This window comes from Ylistrum balloti, unplaced genomic scaffold, assembly GCF_031769215.1.
Source record: "Ylistrum balloti isolate Yb309-2 unplaced genomic scaffold, AGI_CSIRO_Ybal_v1 Utg370370, whole genome shotgun sequence".
Classification (NCBI taxonomy): domain Eukaryota; kingdom Metazoa; phylum Mollusca; class Bivalvia; order Pectinida; family Pectinidae; genus Ylistrum; species Ylistrum balloti.
In genome coordinates, this window is record NW_026782260.1 from 1,518,918 (window position 1) to 1,541,794 (window position 22,877).

Here is a 22,877-nt window from a genome sequence, read left to right on the forward strand (position 1 = left end):
TACCCCACACACGTACCCTTGTATACCACTCCTTCTATCCTACAGATTTCCCTGATTGTACCCCACACACGTACCCTTGTATACCACTCCTTCTGTCCTACAGATTTCCCTGGTTGTACCCCACACATGTACCCTTGTATACCACTCCTTCTACTCTAACAGATTTCCCTGACTGTACATCCAAACGTACCCTTGTATACCACTCCTTCTGTCCTACAGATTTCCCTGATTGTACCCCACACACGTACCCTTGTATACCACTCCTTCTGTCCTACAGATTTCGCTGATTGTACCCCGCACACGTACCCTTGTATACCACTCCTTCTACTCTAACAGATTTCCCTGATTGTACCCCACACACGTACCCTTGTATACCACTCCTTCTATCCTACAGATTTCCCTGATTGTACCCCACACACGTACCCTTGTATACCACTCTTTCTGTCCTACAGATTTCCCTGATTGTACCCCACATATGTACCCTTGTATACCACTCCTCATTCCCTTGTTCCTTATATCTTGCACATTTCTCCTCTTGGGCATTTATGCACACTAATAGTCATGCATTTAGACGATGCAATCAAATTCATTTTGCCCAAAGATTTTTTGTCCAAATTAGCGTAAAGCGTTTCCATATGTGCTGTAGACGAGACTGTTGCAGCAGCCAGTGTACGAGGTCATTGTTGCCTCGCTCTGACATATGTAGAGTCTAACATTATTACAACACCGCCAATTAACTTTGCGTGTTAACACCATTCCTGTGACTGTAGCAATCAACTCCCGAGGTGCATCATTCAATAGGACATCTGGATACTGCTCGTGTGAATAAAACGATTTCTGGCAACCAACATCACACTGCCATCAACAATATCACAAGGTACTCTCATAAATAATGTCACATGATACTGTCATCAACAATGTCACATGATACTGCCATCAACAGTATCACAAGATACTGTCATCAACAATGTCACATGATACTGTCATCAACAATGTCACATGATACTCATCGACAATGTCACATTATACTGTCATCAACAACGTCACCTCATACTGCCATCAACAATGTCACCTGATACTGTCATCAACAATGTCACATGATACTGTCATCAACAATGTCAGGAGTGTCAACATGAATATTACAAGAAACTAACATCAAACAAACCATATCATAGTGCCATTGAAACGCAATGTTATACCAAACCCTGCGTGACATCATAACATGTCATGGGACCACAATGTTATACCAAACCCTGTGTGACATCATAACTTGTCATGGGACCAAAAAAAAAAAAAATTGACAGACAAAAGATGGATGCAGCGGTTTTTGAAAACAGAAAAGCTAATAAGAGGATCATGGCCCTTAATGGTCATCTAACTTCAGACCTTTGATATAACAGCAACAGAAAGAGTATAGAAGAATTTAAATGATTGAAACATTCTGATTAGAATATTTTGGCAGTGAAGGCAAACCTGAGGCCTAATGGGACTGAAATGTTCACTTGCTCTACACCCAACACAAAAGACTTAGTTTGTTCAATTTCTGCAAACTTGTTGACATCCTACTCCTCAAATACCACAACCAAAGACCTATTACTTGTTAAAAAAAATCCAATACCAGCAACTTGGGCCTTTCGGTTATTGAGATTTTAACAATATTTTAACACATCTGACTCCTGTGACTTGGAAAGTGGGTTAAGGGTCAATGATAACAAAATGTTTACAAGCAAAAAAAAAAAAAAAAAACCACGATAGCTGTCCGTCAGCATTCTTTTTAAAAACAGTTCCCAGAATTGGCATTTCACATTAAGATACTAAATGGAACCTACATATGAAGCTTGAAAATAATCTCTCCATTTTTTTTCAAGAAATAGTGATAATCCCTGAAATGGTCCATTCACCACTAGGGACCAGGAGGAACCTAAATATGCAATTTGAGAATGATCCATCCAGTCCTTCTCGAGAAGATACGGTTACATATTAAAAACTGTTTAATGACAGAACAGCAACATACAACAAGCAGATCACAGTCAATTTATAATGTTTTATTCACATTTCTAACATTTAGTATTATGATTACCGGACAAGTATATATTATATTAGTGGACAAGCATTCTGTTGGCCCTTACAACCATCTCTCTCTCTCTCCCTCACTCTGTATCTCCATCTCTTGTATTACTGGGACAAGCAAGGTCATGCTATCGTTCATATTATATTCCCTTTATCGGTGATGAGATAAAAAAAAAGAATATAATTTGCTGTAATGACAGATGAACCACAAACCATTTCTACCGAAGAACAGTTACCATCCTGAAAGATATTTGACTAAACACTTCAGGCATGGAAAACTGCCACAGCTGTGTTAAGGATCAGACTGCTTGGTATCCTGGTCTGCCTATTACACAGTAACTCTACATGACAAAATATCCTGTTGTAGCATGATATTTTGGTTGTACGACAAACTGCCTACAAGTGCCTTGATACTGTCCCCATACATACATCTACTCCATCAGCATCTTCACATGTACACCAACATGAACTCAAAATGTCATCTTCCATCATTGTTTTTTCATGAAGCTTGACCTTACAAAATGACTAAGTTTTGCGGAGCCTCGGGCTACAAGTGTTTGTATGGCCTGTGTCTTGCTGTGGGCTGTGCCGGACTGACTGTGTTTTCATAGGTGTTTAGGTGTCAAATGACTTTCCAGCACTACTACCTCTACAAGTACACAAAACTAAACCCACTTACCCTGATACACTGCTTAATTCACTGTTTACTTTCCCTCGGGCAATTTTTTGTTAAATTTATATTTTGATCGATTTATCATGTAATGAGAAGTGGCTGTTATTTTTAACTCCCTGGGGCAAAGGTTTATTTAATTCTCCCGAGAGACATATACAGTTCTACAGATGACACTTGTGACATCTCATTCGATTCAGGCTTCAACTACCTCAGCTATGAATCTATAAGCAATACAGAATAGTAGAATAACATCTCACACTGCCCCCACAGTACCGTAGATAACCTAACGTCACTACAGTACCATAGATAACCTACAGCCACTACAGTACCGTAGATAACCTGGTCACTACAGTACCATAGACAATCTACAGCCCCCACAGTACCGTAGATAACCTAACGTCACTACAGTACCATAGATAACCTACAGCCACTACAGTACCGTAGATAACCTACAGTCACTACAGTACCGTAGATAACCTACAGTCACTACAGTACCGTAGATAACTTAAGAGTCACTACAGTACCGTAGATAACCTACAGTCACTACAGTACCACAGATAACCTACAGCCACTACAGTACTGTAGATAACCTTGTCACTACAGTATCACAGATAACCTACAGTCACTACAGTACCGTAGATACCCTACAGTCACTTAAGTACCATAGATAACCTACCATCACTACAGTACCATAGATAACCTACAGCCACTACAGTACCGTAGATAACCTAGTCGCTACAGTACCGTAGATAACCTAGTCACTACAGTACCGTAGATAACCTAGTCACTACAGTACCGTAGATAACCTAGTCACTACAGTACCGTAGATAACCTAGTCACTACAGTACCGTAGATAACCTAGTCACTACAGTAATGTAGATAACCTACAGTCACTACAGTAATGTAGATAACCTTGTCACTACAGTACTGTAGATAACCTTGTCACTACAGTACCGTAGATAACCTTGTCACTACAGTACCGTAGATAACCTTGTCACTACAGTACCGTAGATAACCTTGTCACTACAGTATCACAGATAACCCGCAGTCTTTACAGTTCTCCCTCTATATATATATTTAGCAATAGGTAACCCTATACTTGTTGAATGTTTTTAAGCCTAATTAAAATGAAATATTTCAAAAAATTATAAAATTCTACGTTTTAACACATTATGGAAAGCTGCTTCATGAACCACAATAAGGTAAGATTACACACTTTAAAACATGAAAGGTGAGGTGTTCAAGTTTGCAACTCTTTTTTTTTTTAAACATATTACAATTGTTAAGCCTGATAACATTCAATAAAAAAAATACAAACGGCAAACTCAAAATAATCATTAAGATTGTGGTACTGACCACAGTATTAACCAGTAGGTCACAAAAGTACAAGTTTAATACAGTTAAAAAAAAGTATCATTAAAATCTTACAACAAAGATTTATTACAACCTATGTTTTGTATAAACTGTTGCCATGGTTACAGTATATCCTCTGACCTCTCCTTGTCAGCCAATGTAAAATTTGGTCAAGTTCTCCACACAACCCTAGGACTACAACATGCTATTTAGAGAGGGACAACATTGTATACATCTACAGCATTTTGTGACTGAGTTTGGCACATTAAAAAGCTTGGTAGAATATCCAGCAAGTTTTTTTTTCCACTCTTCTATGCTCCAAATCGATATTTTAAAAAATTCTAAAAACACATTAGATTAAAGTCATCTTAATATCAAGGAATTCACTCAAAAAAAAAGAAAGAATGTAAAAATAAATTTAATTTCCAATCTTTTTTTGTTCAGTTACTTCATCAAGTGTGACACTGACAAACACAGGTTTAGCTAAACCACTTTTGAATCTGAAATAAGAAGTTAAAATACTGATTACATACGTAAAAAAGCTAGAAAAAAATGATCGTCTCGATCTAGGTCAAATTTTGGAAGCCAAGGTAAGGGTACACACACTCGATACATGAAATTGAAAGTTCAGTATATGCGCCTCAACATTACTGACAACTTTGATACATGTTTTTTTTTTAATTATTTTTAACACAATTAACACATTAAAAAGGTATCTGTGATATAAAATGTGTTTTACATTATTCAAATTCAATAAAATTAACCATTGACACAGATTTGCAGTTATAAGCTATATACAAATGCATCTACCATTGCCTCACTAATGCTTTTTACACTAGATACAGTTCTGTACATACACCAACAAGCCAGAACATTTCCTCCAAAAACCAGGAAACATCCAAAACCAGGAACCATCTATCCCCTCCCCCACCAAACATTTCTTCCTCAAACCAGGAAAACCGGAAACATCTATCTCCCCTTCCTCTCCCAGAACACGTCCTCCAAAAACAAGGAAACATCCAAAATTCAGTAGATGTATTTTGTCTATTTAAACCAAAATGGCATATTCCGAACCAAAGCATACACAAAAATACAGACAGGTCCAGAACTAAGATTGTTAATAAGTACAGTGAAAATTGACAGATGCTGGGTTTGTTTCCTGGTACGTTGAGATTTCTGATCTGCATCAGATGTTGGAGGAGTCCACCCGACTATTTGGTGTTGTAATTCTGTACATATATATACAACCTTTATTTAATATTACAATTTATAGATAAAATACTGTACATTTATGTAAACTCAACTATCCCTTCCCTGGGTCAACCAGATTAAAAAGGGATGCCAAGCTTGTTATATAAAATAGTTTAATGTAATTGTAAAACTTTACACACAATTAATAAATTAATTGGAAAATGTTGAATGCTTAAGTTTTCATACATTAATGTATACAGAACAAAAATATGCACATGTAACTTTTTTTTTCAAAAATGAATTTTCAAATACATACCATACATGTATGTATTTATCTAAAACTCAAAAGGACATTAAAAACTTCACATAGATCTATTTCAGTACTTTAAAGTCTTGCGAGAAAATGACTGGCCAAAATCGTTAATATTAAACTCCACAGAATATCGACATGATGAAGCTAACGGCCATAATGACTCTGTCCTCAGTACCATCCTTTCAAAAGCCAAGCCTATTTCTACAGGGTTTATAGTTAAGTCATTTTGTGACATTTCAATAAGTTGAGGTGTTTAACGATAATTTTTCAAGCAGTATTTGTTGTGGTTCTGATATGTCGTGCAGAACATCAGTGTAATGCATGTTTTATGAAAATGACACTGGTTTTTTTAATCTCGTTAGAATTATTGCCCTTGTGATAAAAGTTTTTCCATTCTTTTTAAGGATTTCTAAAACTTTTATATATAGTACTAGCTAGCGTCACAAGTAGTCTGGCACACATAACTGCATAAATTTGGCAAAAATAATTTCTATAAAATGAAGTTAATTTTTTGTTCCACAGAATAACGAGGCACTTTTTTATCTTGGAAAAAAGGCTGCAAACAACTCCGATCACTATCGCTACAGACTTGTTCCACCATATGGAATAGAACTGGATCAACCTGCTATATATTGGTACAGTGTGGAGACTAGTGCCAAATCCTGAACATCTACAAGGGCAGGATAGTCATTATTTAAGTGTGGTCTACATATATTGCTCGTTTGACATTTGATATTTCATTTGGCAGTCACGGTTATGCATATTCATGACCTCAACTAAGTAAAAGGTCAAGTCATTTGGTGTATACATAAAAGCTAACCCTAAAATTTCCCTGAAGAATGGTGTGTTTAATTCTCTTTCAGAGTGGTATGAAAACCAATGAAAAATGAAATCTTGTAATACTGATAGCACATGTAGTAAAATCATTATTTTGGCCTTCACTTCCCTGTTCAAAATACTGCATTTTACCATGTATATTGTTTGTAGTGTTATATTAAGTACTGGAAAAAGGGAACAAAATCTTCCATTATATGGCAGCTTCTTACAATACATACACTTTCACACACTTGACATGTACACAAAATCACTCATGCAAATTTGTATAAAGTACAGGCTGAAAGTTAGAGTAAATCTTTTAACAATATTTAGCTAGTTTATGTAACTTGTAGGACTACTTTTAATTACTCAAAATAATACCTACAAAACATTCTTGTGATGATGTATATGTAGCCTATTAGCTTTAAGGATGTTATATATCTCAAATAAAAAAAAAAAAAATTCCTCCAAATTACTTAAATCGTATCAATTCCTGCTAGACCTCGCCAAATACTTTTTTTTCCCTCCAAAAATCTGACAAAAAATATATAAACGTTTCTGAAGCGTTTAATCTTAGATATGATCCTAGCTAATTCACACCTAAATGACAGTGTACCATTGATATGTAACATTTCTGCACCATAAGTGTTATGTTCAGATATTCAGAGCATTACACACATTGTATAAATTTTGTATTTAACATAATTCACATGAATTTAAGTTCAATCATGTTTGTTTATACACTAAAACAATAGAAATATTTCTCTCGACATCAGAGAACTCCAACCATGAATTTTCTGTTGCATGTACTGCTAACCCTATCATGGTATCCCTCATGTGATGAGCTGTGACATAAAATCAAGTGAATGGGGAAGGGCCTTCCTCATCATCCAAAACAAGAGTACATCTTTGGCATTTAAATGGATGAATGGTTTCGTTAACACATGAAAACATTACACAACCTCTAATCAACAGGCCCCTAGAGTCAATACTGCAAACCTGAAGCTCCACCATCATTTCAGTGGTAGGGCCACATAATTACAGGGAAAGTCGACCAGTTACATCCTCAGATCAATACACCAACAACACCATTGTAGCACTGCAGGCGCTTTACATGTGCATGACACATCTTGATAACGGTTCCTATGGATAATGACCACATTTTTACATGTACGTTACACATCCGAATAATGACTGAATTCATGTAGTTTATATTGTACATCTTATCCACATATGGACTGCCCATATATCAAGTGTAATGTTACACAACAGTTTCGGACTGCTTTTTAGAACCACCACATAGTCTTGCGTAAAAACCTTTCCACGAGCTGACGGTCTTGCCCGTCCAGATCCACACTCCGGAGGTGATTCCCACGATTACTGTCATCAAATATTTTATCATGAACACATTGAAGTCTGGGTTATGGTTGATCGGCAGATCTACCAGACATGTGGTTCGCGACATTGAACATTTCTTGTAGAACCAGGAGGCCATCCAATTGTCTCGGAATGACTGTTCATAAAAGTAACATGCGATCACTATGGTCGCAGGTACTGTGTACAGCACAGAAAATATTCCTATTCTCACCATTAATTTCTCAAGTTTATCGGTTTTTGTACCGTCACTTTTCATAATTGTTCTAATACGAAATAATGAAACAAATCCTGCAAGTAAAAACGATGTTCCAATGATCAGGTATAACACTAGTGGAGCTAAAACAAATCCACGAAGAGCGTCCACGTCAAATATACCTGTAAAACAGACACCACTGAGGACGTCTCCGTCAACTTGTCCCATGGCCAGTATAGCGATAGTTTTGATAGCTGGAACAGCCCAGGCAGCTAAGTGGAAATACTGCGAGTTTGCCTCGATAGCCTCGTGACCCCATTTCATGCCCGCAGCTAGAAACCATGTCAAGGTCAAAATCACCCACCAGATTGAACTGGCCATGCTAAAGAAAAATAACATCATAAAAAGAATAGTGCACCATTCTTTCTTTGTTCCTTGTGTCACAAGCGATTCTTCTCGGCCATGAAATTTGTTACAAGCAACGCTGTCCTTGTCGAGGGAGAAACCGATCACATAGGCCAGCGCCACCATAAAGTAGCATCCCGACAAGAATATGATAGGGCGCTCCGGGTAACGGAATCGGGTCATATCAATAAGGAATGTCAAAACTGTAAACAACGTGGATCCAAGACAAATACAGGACCATATACCAATCCAAAGACGCGCTGTGTCTAATTTTGCTTTCGTGAAAAACATATCATGACAGGGGGCACCGCAGTCTCGAAACACATGATTCTTAATCTTCAGTCTGTAATCAAAACCTTGATTTACCTTCAAATCTGCTGGACATTCATAATTGTGGCGTCGTGTTGTGTTGAATACCTGATCAGGATTGGGAAACATAATTGTACCCCCTCCCCCAGGGATTCCTGTCCCTGGGTCGCCGCCCCCGTTACCTGTGCCCGTGGTGGTGTCGGGGTCAGTGTTGTTTTCACCAACACACAGTCCTCTGGGTGGAAACTTGCTACACTCTAATGTATCTGGCCATTGGAATCCAAATTTGTTCATCAGACTCTCGCATCCATGTCGAGCCTGGTTACAAAGAGACTGGCAGGGCGGTATAGGTTCATCCAAAACGGTGCACACGGGCACATACATTGTACATAGGAAAAGTCGCAGCTGGGGACTGCACTGAACTTTAACCAGTGGAAAAAACTGATGCACTTCTAAGCCGGCGTCGTCCTGGTGCTGATGAGCCAGCAAATTGGGCATAATTGTCTCATTGTATATAATATCTTTACACAAAGGGATAGCAATCGGTTCACATTTCGAATTTGTACGAGTTCCGGTACCCGAGAACCCCCCTTGGGCTTTACTCACGTTCAGAATGGCGCATTGGTGCAGTAGAATTGTCAGCAATACTAAACACAACGATCCCCGCGCCATCTTAGATCCTTACACACGTTTAGATCCCAAAATTCATGTCCTGATTTCGTCAATTCTTACGTTAACATGACAACAAAGTTGTAACTGGGCACCTTATCAAAACAAAACACAGTCACAAACAACAAACTTACTGCTAATCCTCACTGTCTGTGATCTCTGTGTTCAAGCAATGGCCGCCTTTGTGCCAAGACTATTCAAAAGAATTGAATATAATTAATACGTTTCGAGGCCTCTACAACGAATTCCTTTCATGAACTAGGCCTGCGCTGCGGCAATGGTGTTCGATGGGGATCTAGAAACCGTAGCCAATGATTAGCGGCTTTACATGTAGTACTCAGATACGATTGGCTGAGGTGTCAATGATAATGACATTCGGCTGTTCCGTTGTTCTCCCTCGGTAAAAGGGACAAGTTGAGTGATACTTGTATGTCATTAGGCCTTGTACCTGTAAATTAATTAGAGGGCCGAATTAGGAAGTTTGATTGAGAACATTGTGTTATTACCTCTCAATCACTGTCGCTATGCCTGTCAGCGTGGATCAACAGAAGGAAAGGGCATAGCGTTATTTAGGCGTAGTTTGACTAATTAAATAATTGCAAGTAGCCTACTTCTTCACTTAAATATATAAATAAACTCTCCTTTATCATGACGAAATATTGTCGAGGTCATAAAATTATATCGAGATACGTTGTGGATTTCGATAGAGCCACCTCATTCTATTTATAGTTTGACGTACATATGTATAATTAACAAAATTATGGAAGTGAAATAAGGCATGTTTACAAAATGTATTGAAACTCCTCAGTTGCCATTCAACTGAGATACAAGCAAAGACGAATAGTAAGATATATCCTAAATGACAACATCGGGGCTTACTGTATAAATAAGGCCGAGTTACGTCCTACTGTGAAACATCCCGACCCTTAGTAACTGACACCTCGAGTTTGTGTAAGTGATTTAAATTGTTTACGTCACGTCTATGTATGTACAGTATATATATACAGTATTTATCAAAACGTCTGATAAATGAATTCCGGTTATCAATTGACATTCCGGAATAATTCACAAATAATAATAGACAATTAAGGTTTTTATATAGTAATTCTAAAAAAAATACTTTTATTATATAGAAATACTTATTTATCGTCTGCCATATTGTGTCTTGATAATGTCATGAAGCTTTATTTAATTAATTGTGACATACCAGGGATATTTAGTGCATGTGCCGAGAAAGTGGAGTTATGGAAAAATGAATTACCCAAAAGTTCTTTATGGTAAATAAGGGGCCCATCACTCTTAGCACAATGTAAAATTTTATTAAGTGGCTCCCCTTCCCCTAAATATAAATCTGATTATATGATTCATGGATTCAAGGAGGAGTAACCATCTTGAGTAAATTTGATAAAACTACACCACAACAGCAAATAGTAAGTGGTCAAGTGGAAGGAGGCGGTAGTGTAGGTGGGAGAGGTGAGAAAAGGTCAAAATACAGGGTGGAGGTGACGTGTTGGGAGGACACTATTTGTGAAGTGAGTTGAGGAAAGGATGGTAACTATAGAGAGAGGGTGGAGGAGGATACCAATAGGGAGGATGGAGGGAAGGAATGTAAATGGGAAGGTTGGTACATATAGGGCGGAAGAGAGCTGGCATGTATCGAAAGGGGGTGATACATATGGGGTGAGTGGAGGGTGGGGTGGTATGCATGTTGAGGGGGGGGGGGGGGGGGGGAGGGGTGGAGGGAGCGGTATCTATTAGAGGGGTGGTATGTAGAATAACAGACATATATAGGAGAGGTGGTATGTATAGGAAGGGTGGAATGAGGGGGTATATGTAGGAGGGGTGGTATGTACAGAGAGGGTGGAATGAGGGGGTATATGTAGGAGGGGTGGTATGTACAGGGAGGGTGGAATGAGGGGGTATATGTAGGAGGGGTGGTATGTACAGGGAGGGTGGAATGAGGGGGTATATGTAGGAGGGGTGGTATGTACAGGGAGGGTGGGGTGGAGGGAGCGGTATCTATTAGAAGGGTGGTATGTAGAATAACAGACATATATAGGAGAGGTGGTATGTATAGGAAGGGTGGAATGAGGGGGTATATGTAGGAGGGGTGGTATGTACAGGATGGGTGGAATGAGGGGGTATATGTAGGAGGGGTGGTATGTATAGGGAGGGTGGAATGAGGGGGTATATGTAGGAGGGGTGGTATGTACAGAGAGGGTGGAATGAGGGGGTATATGTAGGAGGGGTGGTATGTACAGGGAGGGTGGAATGAGGGGGTATATGAAGGAGGGGTGATATGTACAGAGAGGGTGGAATGAGGGGGTATATGTAGGAGGGGTGGTATGTACAGGGAGGGTGGAATGAGGGGGTATATGTAGGAGGGGTGGTATGTATAGGGAGGGTGGAATGAGGGGGTATATTTAGGAAGGGTGGTATGTACAGGGAGGGTGGAATGAGGGGGTATATGTAGGAGGGGTGGTATGTATAGGGAGGGTGGAATGAGGGGGTATATGTAGGAGAAATGGTATGTATTGGAAGGGTGGAAGGAGCATGGTAAGTAAAGGGAGGGTAAAGGAAGGGATGGTATATTTTCGGAGGGTTTTACATTCAGAATGAGTGGAGAGTTTGTGAGTATAAAGATGGTTGAGGAAGGGTAGTATAGATGAGAGAGGGGTGGTACATATAGGGAGGGTGGAATGACTGTGGTTAATATGGTGAGGTGGTGGAAGGGGTAGTGCTTATATAGGGAGGGTGGGGGGAGGGGTATATATGGGACAGGTGGTACATATAGGAAGGGTGGAAGGAGTGAAGTATGTAAAGGGTGGTACATATAAAGAGGATGGTGAGAAGGAAAGTATGCATGGAAGGGTAGTGCATATGGAGATGTTGGAGGAAGAGGTGGTATGTATGGGAGGGAGGTACATATAGAGACGTTGGAGGGAGAGGTGGTATGTATGGGAGGGTGGCACATATAGAGATGTTGGAGGGAGGGGTGGTATGTATGGGAGAGTGGTACATATAGAGATGTTGGAGGGAGAGGTGGTATGAATGGGAGGGTGGTACATATAGAGATGTTGGAGGGAGAGGTGGTATGAATGGGAGGGTGGTACATATAGAGATGTTGGGGGGAGAGGTGGTATGTAAGGGAGGGTGGTACATATAGAGACGTTGGAGGGAGAGTGGGTATATATGGGAGGGTGATACATACAGAGATGTTGGAGGGAGAGGTGGTATGTATGGGAGGGAGGTACATATAGAGATGTTGGAGGGAGTGGTGGTATGTATGGGAGGTTGGTATGATAAGGTCAATTGGGGTAGGGAGATACCTACAGGAAAGTTGCAGGAAGGGGTAGTATACATGGGAGGGTGTTTTGCTAGGGTAATGGTAGGTAGGGTGATGCAAATAGAGAGTGGTGGAGGGAGAGGTGGTATAATTTGGAGGGTGATAGGATAGGATCGATGGAAGAAAGTGTGATGTGTATAGGGAGGGTAGTGGGAAAGGTGGAGGAAGAGGTGGTAGATATGGGAGGGTGATATGTATAGGGTCAATGGAGAAAAGGGTGATACATATAGAGAGGGTTAATGGATACATTGTATATATTGAAGGGTGGTATATATAGGGTGGATGAATGAAAGGGTGATAAATATAGAGAGGGTGGAGGGAGAGGTGGTATAACACTGTGATTATATTGAGGTAGAGGGAGGGGTGGTATAATACTGTGATTATATTGAGGTAGAGGGAGGGGTGGTATAATACTGTGATTATATTGAGGGTAGAGGGAGGGGTGGTATAATACTGTGATTATATTGAGGTAGAGGGAGGGGTGGTATGATTATACTGTGATTATATTGATTATATTGGGTAGAGGGAGGGGTGGTATAATACTGTGATTATATTGAGGTAGAGGGAGGGGTGGTATAATACTGTGATTATATTGAGGTAGAGGGAGGGGTGGTATAATACTGTGATTATATTGAGGGTAGAGGGAGGGGTGGTATAATACTGTGATTATATTGAGGGTAGAGGGAGGGGTGGTATAATACTGTGATTATTTTGAGGTAGAGGGAGGGGTGGTATAATACTGTGATTATATTATAATACTGTGATTATATTGAGGGTGGAGGGAGGGGTGGTATAATACTGTGATTATATTGAGGTAGAGGGAGGGGTGGAATAATACTGTGATTATATTGAGGGTAGAGGGAGGGGTGGTATAATACTGTGATTATATTGAGGGTAGAGGGAGGGGTGGTATAATACTATGATTATATTGAGGTAGAGGGAGGGCTGGTATAATACTGTGATTATATTTGAGGTAGAGGGAGGGGTGGTACAATACTGTTATTATATTGAAGGTAGAGGGAGGGTGGTATAATGCTGTGATTATATTGAGGGTAGAGGGAGGGGTGATATAATACTGTGATTATATTGAGGTAGAGGGAGGGCTGGTATAATACTGTGATTATATTGAGGGTATAATACTGTGATTATATTGAGGGTAGAGGGAGGGGTGGTATAATACTGTGATTATTGATTATACTGTGATTATATTGAGGGTAGAGGGAGGGGTGGTATAATACTGTGATTATATTGAGGGTAGAGGGAGGGGTGGTATAATACTGTGATTATATTGTGGGTGGAGGGAGGGGTGGTATAATGCTGTGATTATATTGAGGTGGAGGGAGGGGTGGTATAATACTGTGATTATATTGAGGTAGAGGGAGGGGTGGTATAATACTGTGATTATATTGAGGTAGAGGGAGGGGTGGTATAATACTGTGATTATATTGAGGTAGAGGGAGGGGTGGTATAATACTGTGATTATATTGAGGTAGAGGGAGGGGTGGTATAATACTGTGATTATATTGAGGTAGAGGGAGGGGTGGTATAATACTGTGATTATATTGAGGTAGAGGGAGGGGTGGTATAATACTGTGATTATATTGAGGTAGAGGGAGGGGTGGTATAATACTGTGATTATATTGAGGTAGAGGGAGGGGTGGTATAATACTGTGATTATATTGAGGGTAGAGGGAGAGGTGGTGTAATACTGTGATTATATTGAGGGTAGAGGGAGGGGTGATATAATACTGTGATTATATTGAGGGTAGAGGGAGGGTGGTATAATACTGTGATTATATTGAGGTAGAGGGAGGGTGGTATAATACTGTGATTATATTGAGGGTAGAGGGAGGGGTGGTATAATACTATGATTATATTGAGGTAGAGGGAGGGGTGGTATAATACTGTGATTATATTGAGGGTAGAGGGAGGGGTGGTATAATACTGTGATTATATTGAGGGTAGAGGGAGGGGTGGTATAATACTGTGATTATATTGAGGGTAGAGGGAGGGGTGGTATAATACTGTGATTATATTGAGGGTAGAGGGAGGGGTGGTATAATACTGTGATTATATTGAGGTAGAGGGAGGGGTGGTATAATACTGTGATTATATTGAGGGTGGAGGGGTGGTATAATACTGTAATTATATTGAGGTAGAGGGAGGGGTGGTATAATACTGTGATTATATTGAGGGTAGAGGGAGGGGTGGTATAATACTGTGATTATATTGAGGGTGGAGGGAGGGGTGGTATAATACTGTGATTATATTGAGGTAGAGGGAGGGGTGGTATAATACTGTGATTATATTGAGGGTAGAGGGAGGGGTGGTATAATACTGTGATTATATTGAGGTAGAGGGAGGGTGGTATAATACTGTGATTATATTGAGGTAGAGGGAGGGGTGGTATAATACTGTGATTATAGTAAGGGAGGAGGGGTGATATAATACTGTGATTATATTGAGGGTAGAGGGAGGGGTGGTATAATACTGTGATTATATTGAGGTAGAGGGAGGGGTGGTATAATACTGTGATTATATTGAGGTAGAGGGAGGGGTGGTATAATACTGTGATTATATTGAGGTAGAGGGAGGGTGGTATAATGCTGTGATTATATTGAGGGTAGAGGGAGGGGTGGTATAATACTGTGATTATATTGAGGGTAGAGGGAGGGGTGGTATAATACTGTGATTATATTGAGGGTAGAGGGAGGGGTGGTATAATACTGTGATTATATTGAGGGTAGAGGGAGGGGTGGACTGTGATTATATTGGGTGGTATAATACTGTGATTATATTGAGGGTGGAGGGAGGGGTGGTATAATACTGTGATTATATTGAGGGTAGAGGGAGGGTGGTATAATACTGTGATTATATTGAGGGTAGAGGGAGGGGTGGTATAATACTATGATTATATTGAGGTAGAGGGAGGGTGGTATAATACTGTGATTATATTGAGGGTAGAGGGAGGGGTGGTATAATACTGTGATTATATTGAGGTAGAGGGAGGGGTGGTATAATACTGTGATTATATTGAGGTAGAGGGAGGGTGGTATAATACTGTGATTATATTGAGGGTGGAGGGAGGGGTGGTATAATACTGTGATTATATTGAGGGTAGAGGGAGGGGTGGTATAATACTGTGATTATATTGAGGGTAGAGGGAGGGGTGGTATAATACTGTGATTATATTGAGGGTAGAGGGAGGGGTGATATAATACTGTGATTATATTGAGGTAGAGGGAGGGGTGGTATAATACTGTGATTATATTGAGGTAGAGGGAGGGGTGGTATAATACTGTGATTATATTGAGGTAGAGGGAGGGGTGTTATAATACTGTGATTATATTGAGGGTAGAGGGAGAGGTGGTATAATACTGTGATTATATTGAGGGTAGAGGGAGGGGTGGTATAATACTGTAATTATATTGAGGTAGAGGGAGGGGTGGTATAATACTGTGATTATATTGAGGTAGAGGGAGGGGTGATATAATACTGTGATTATATTGAGGTAGAGGGAGGGGTGGTATAATACTGTGATTATATTGAGGTAGAGGGAGGGGTGGTATAATACTGTGATTATATTGAGGGTAGAGGGAGGGGTGGTATAATACTGTGATTATATTGAGGGTAGAGGGAGGGGTGGTATAATACTGTGATTATATTGAGGGTAGAGGGAGGGGTGATATAATACTGTGATTATATTGAGGTAGAGGGAGGGGTGGTATAATACTGTGATTATATTGAGATAGAGGGAGGGGTGGTATAATACTGTGATTATATTGAGATAGAGGGAGGGATGGTAAAATACTGTGATTAAATTGAGGTAGAGGGAGGGGTGGTATAATACTGTGATTATATTGAGGTAGAGGGAGGGGTGGTATAATACTGTGATTATATTGAGGGGTGGTATAATGCTGTGATTATATTGAGGGTAGAGGGAGGGGTGGTATAATACTATGATTATATTGAGGTAGAGGGAGGGTGATATAATACTGTGATTATATTGAGGTAGAGGGAGGGATGGTAAAATACTGTGATTATATTGAGGGTGGAGGGAGGGGTGGTATAATAATGTGATTATATTGAGGGTAGAGGGAGGGGTGGTATAATACTGTGATTATATTGAGGGTAGAGGGAGGGGTGGTATAATACTGTGATTATATTGAGGTAGAGGGAGGGAGGGGTGGTATAATGAGAGGGGAGGGGTGGTATAATACTGTGATTATATTGAGGTAGAGGGAGGGGTGGTATAATATTGTGATTATATTGAGGTAGAGGGAGGGGTGGTATATAATACTGTGATGATTATATTGAGGTAGAGGGAGGGGTGGTATAATACTGTGATTATATTGAGGGTGGAGGGAGGGGTGGTATAATACTGTGATTATATTGAGGGTAGAGGGAGGGGTGGTATAATACTGTGATTATATTGAGGTAGAGGGAGGGGTGGTATAATACTGTGATTATATTGAGGGTAGAGGGAGGGGTGGTATAATACTATGATTATATTGAGGTAGAGGGAGGGTGGTATAATGCTGTGATTATATTGAGGGTAGAGGGAGGGGTGGTATAATACTGTGATTATATTGAGGTAGAGGGAGGGGTGGTATAATACTGTGATTATATTGAGGTAGAGGGAGGGGTGATATAATACTGTGATTATATTGAGGGTAGAGGGAGGGGTGGTATAATACTGTGATTATATTGAGGGTAGAGGGAGGGGTGGTATAATACTGTGATTATATTGAGGGTAGAGGGAGGGGTGGTATAATACTGTGATTATATTGAGGGTAGAGGGAGGGGTGGTATAATACTGTGATTATATTGAGGTAGAGGGAGGGCTGGTATAATACTGTGATTATATTGATTATATTGAGGTAGAGGGAGGGGTGGTATAATACTGTGATTATATTGAGGGTAGAGGGAGGGGTGGTATAATACTGTGATTATATTGAGGTAGAGGGAGGGGTGGTATAATACTGTGATTATATTGAGGGTGGAGGGAGAGGTGGTATAATACTGTGATTATATTGAGGTAGAGGGAGGGGTGGTATAATACTGTGATTATATTGAGGGTAGAGGGAGGGGTGGTATAATACTGTGATTATATTGAGGTAGAGGGAGGGGTGGTATAATACTGTGATTATATTGAGGTAGAGGGAGGGGTGGTATAATACTGTGATTATATTGCTGTGATTATATTGAGGTAGAGGGAGGGGTGGTATAATACTGTGATTATATTGAGGTAGAGGGAGGGGTGGTATAATACTGTGATTATATTGAGGGTAGAGGGAGGGGTGGTATAATACTGTGATTATATTGAGGGTGGAGGGAGGGGTGGTATAATACTGTAATTATATTGAGGGTAGAGGGAGGGGTGGAGGGGGGAGGGGTGATATAATACTGTGATGATATTGAGGTAGAGGGAGGGGTGATATAATACTGTGATTATGTAAAGGGACGAGGGGTGATATAATACTGTGGTTATATTAAGGGGGGAGGGGTGATATAATACTGTGATTATATTAAGGGGGGAGGGGTGATATAATACTGTGGTGATATTGAGGTAGAGGGAGGGGTGATATAATACGAGGGGTGATATAATAATGTGATTATATTGAGGGTGGAGGGAGAGGTGGAATAATACTGTGATTATATTGAGGGTGGAGGGAGGGGTGGTATAATACTGTGATTATATTGAGGGTAGAGGGAGGGTGGTATAATAATGTGATTATATTGAGGGTGGAGGGAGGGGTGGAATAATACTGTGATTATATTGAGGGTGGAGGGAGGGGTGGTATAATACTGTGATTATATTGAGGTAGAGGGAGGGGTGGTATAATACTGTGATTATATTGAAGTAGAGGGGGGGGTGGTATAACACTGTGATGATGTTGAGGGTGGAGGGATGGATGGTATAATGCTGTTATTATATTGAGTGAGGAGGGATGATATAATACTGTGATTATATTAAGGGAGGAGGGGTGATATAATACTGTGATTATATTAAGGGAGGAGGGGTGATATAATACTGTGATTATATTAAGGGACGAGGGGTGATATAATACTATGATTATATTGAGGTAGAGGGAGGGGTGGTATAATACTGTGATTATATTGAGGTAGAGGGAGGGGTGGTATAATACTGTGATTATAGTAAGGGAGGAGGGGTGATATAATACTGTGATTATATGTCGGGTAGAGTTGGGAAGAGGAGGAACAGGTATATTTTTATGATTATATGGAGTGTAATGTGTCTGGTTGATGGCATTTTTCTGTTGTTGAAAAAGGCGGTGGCGGCGGTATAGTAAGTTGATAATAAACTTCTTTGTTTATTTTTTACTTAGAAAAAAGAAGATATTATTCCTTTTTAAAAAGTTCAATTGAAAAAAATTTGGGGGTGGGGTGGGGAACATATATTTGCTTTCATTCCTTCAAAAAAGCGAGAGAGCAATGTCCCCCTGCCTCCCCCCCCCCCTCCCCTCTGCTTCCTACGCCACAGAAATGTTCATAATAAAATATGTTCGTTTTTTTAATCACGAATTAGAAAGGTTAAAGCGACGATGCAGTGGACATTAGATTATACCAGTAGTTTAGTATCCCCCATGTGTGTGACTAGGTGAAGGATTAAGTGACAATGTCGATACAGCTTTCATCAGATAACCCCCGTACCTGTCAATGAAGCCCTCGGAACCCGCGACTATCGTCACAGACTACATACTCACATACATATAGGGTAACAGGTATATCAGATCAAAGGATCGACTACCAAACAAAATACGAAATTTCCGGCGGAGGGCGTGTTGCTCTAATGAATTCTGAATTGTTTCACAAAGTAGATCTAGCGATATGAACACCAGGACCTGACGGTATGACCGCCTGTATTGTCACACAGATCGATAGATATCCATTCAAACGATATATAATGTACAAACCGTGCACCTCCGTCTACTTGTGTGTTATAGACACAGAAAAAAATAAATCATAGAGTAACTGTACCGTAAGTAATACAGTCCATCATTTACCGTAAATAACACAGTAAACTGTACCGTAAATAACACAGTAAACTGTACCGTTAACAACACAGTAGACTGTACCGTAAATAACACAGTAAACTGTACCGTAAAATAACACGGTAAACTGTACCGTAAATAACACAGTAAACTGTACCGTTAATAACACAGTAATCTGTACCGTAAATAACACGGTAAACTGTACCGTAAATAACACGGTAAACTGTACCGTTAATAACACGGTAAACTGTACCGTAACTAACACGGTAAACTGTACCGTAAATAACACAGTGAACTGTACCGTAAATAACACAGTAAACTGTACCGTAAATAACACAGTGAACTGTACCGTAAATAACACAGTGAACTGTACCGTAAATAACACGGTAAACTGTACCGTTAATAACACGGTATACTGTACCGTAAATAACACAGTAATCTGTACCGTAAATAACACAGTAAACAGTACCGTTAATAACACAGTAATCTGTACCGTAAATAACACAGTAATCTGTACCGTTAATAACACAGTAATCTGTACCGTAAATAACACAGTAATCTGTACCGTAAATAACACAGTAAACTGTACCGTAAATAACACAGTAATCTGTACCGTTAATAACACAGTAAACTGTACCGTAAATAAAACAGTAAACTGTACCGTAAATAACACAGTAAAGTGTACCGTAAATAACACAGTAAACTGTACCGTAAATAAAACAGTTAACTGTACCGAAAATAACACAGTAATCTGTACCGTAAATAACATAATTAACCGTGACGTAAACAATATAGTAAACATACCGTTATCAATACCGTTGTGAAAGAACCTTAAATACATTATCAACCCATCAATGATTTGTTTCACAATGAGACTTTAGCCGTATACCACTATGGACAGAGAACGGTTAGGAGCTTAAGAAACAATATGGAGCAGGGGAGAGAGGAAGGAAGAAAGAAAGAAGAATGGAATGGGAAATAGATTTGAAATGATAAAATATGTAAATGTGCTACTAACCTTAAAATATTCCAATATTTTTATGGTTCTTTGGACTTAAACGAAAAATATTTTCATTATCTTCATCAGACAGGTTAGAGTAGCTATGCCTGTCACGACAACCCCAACTTTACTATCAAGGACACTTTTGATTTAAACATATTTTATTGCATAAATTGTATATACAAATGGATTGTACTTATATAAAGTGTTCCAAGATAAATAACAGACACATATTGCAAAAAATATCGAAATTTACAAGATACAATTATATATACAGAGAGAGAGAGAGAGACAGAGAGAGAGAGAGAGGGGGGAGAAAGAGAGAGAGGGGGAGAAAGAGAGAGAGAGAGAGAGAGTACATCGACAAATGTAGTGAAAAAGGAACAACGATATGGTCTAACCCAACCCAGGTGACAATCACATTCTTTATACTATTCCACTCTTCCTAGCGTTCAACTTGTCAATGTCTATCAAAAACCGTGCCACCGATGTCCTTCTCCTTGGTCCATGCTGATCCTTCTGGAAATAACATATCTCAACCGATTGTCACCCGAGTTGGGAAGGAACGATTATAATTTACTATAGAGTATAATTTAAAACCGGTTTGTATTTTAATAAATCTTTGGGTGGATTGGCATATAGTTTCGTTTTCCTGGTTAGTCAGCTCGGAGTTTCCAAATAATAGAAGGTGGAGGTCTAGTGGAATGAAATCATTAAGCTCACGATAAAGTTGTAGGCGTTGGTAGGCATAATTATTACATACAAAAAAGAAGTGATGAGCATCTTCGATATAGTGTCCACTTTTGATATGGATAAATCCTATACTTCTGGTTGACCTTTTATTTCAGTTAAAGTTCTTGATTTTGTAAACATTCAAGCTTATTGGATTGAACAAATATAACCGAGTTAATATAAGTGTGTTTGGATGGTAGAATTTGCGTATGCACGCTTGGTTTTATGTCTGTTGTCATACCGATGCAAGTTGAATATTCATGCTCATTTGCCATCTAACCGAATCCAACCACATCATTAACATAATTAATTAGTTATTCTAAATAATCAGCCGTCTGTAACGCCTCAGATATCGATACAAAATAGTCCATCTTCTTATCGTGTCGCCATTTTTTGAACATATGCTATTAACTGTGTAACAATTGTAGAGATATAATTTAGTAACTGACCGATAAAAAAACATTAGTTGACATAATCGTCGATTTAAAGGGTCATAGTTACACAAGGTCACCGTCGGTATAGTTACAAAAGGTCACCGTCGGTGTAGTTACACAAGGTCGCCGTCGGTATAGTTATACAAGGTCACCGTCGGTGTAGTTATATAAGGTCACCGTCGGTATAGTTACACAAGGTCACTGTCGGTGTAGTTATACAAGGTCACCGTCGGTATAGTTACACAAGGTCATTCTCGGTGTAGTTACACAACGTCACCGTCGGTGTAGTTACACAAGGTCACCGTCGGTGTAGATACACAAGGTCACCGTCGGTATAGTTACACAAGGTCACCGTCGGTATAGGTACACAAAGTCACCGTCGGTGTAGTTATACAAGGTCACCGTCGGTATAGTTACACAAGGTCACCGTCGGTATAGTTACATAAGGTCATTCTCGGTGTAGTTACACAATGTCACCGTCGGTGTAGTTACACAAGGTCACCGTCGGTGTAGATACACAAGGTCACCGTCGGTATAGTTACACAAGGTCACCGTTGGTGTATATATACAAGGTCACCGTCGGTGTAGTTATATATGGTCACCGTCGGTTTAGATACACAAGGTCACAGTCGGTGTAGATACACATGGTCATCGTCGGTGTAGTTACACACTCTCTATCCCTCTATCCTCCTTTCTTTCCCTCTCTTACTCTGTGTTTATGTTTGTGTGTGTGTGTGTGGATGTGTGTGTATGTGTGTGTGTGTGCGTGCGTCTCTCTTTCTCTCTCTCCTTCCCTTTCTCTCTGTATCCCCCCTCTCCCCCCTCTCTGTTGTATACCTTTCAGGCCTGTCGGTATGGAATAAGGTCAGTAAATGGTTACGCAATACACTAACTGTGTCGTAGAGATCAGACGAGACCGCGCTGCCTATCGGTGTGGAATAGGGTCAGTGAGTGTCAAATGAAAACGTTGGTCGAAAGTA

At 39.7% G+C, this 22,877-nt stretch overlaps 1 protein-coding gene across 1 annotated transcript; it reads right to left on the reverse strand.

Moving 5' to 3' along the window:
* Window positions 1-2,029: 2,029 nt before the first annotated feature.
* LOC132554032 (frizzled-2-like) lies at window positions 2,030-9,554 on the reverse strand. The gene has a single exon (XM_060218330.1). It carries the CDS (start codon window positions 9,370-9,372, stop codon window positions 7,678-7,680), a length of 1,695 nt encoding a protein of 564 aa, XP_060074313.1. The 5' UTR covers window positions 9,373-9,554; the 3' UTR covers window positions 2,030-7,677.
* Between the last annotated feature and the right edge of the window lie 13,323 nt (window positions 9,555-22,877).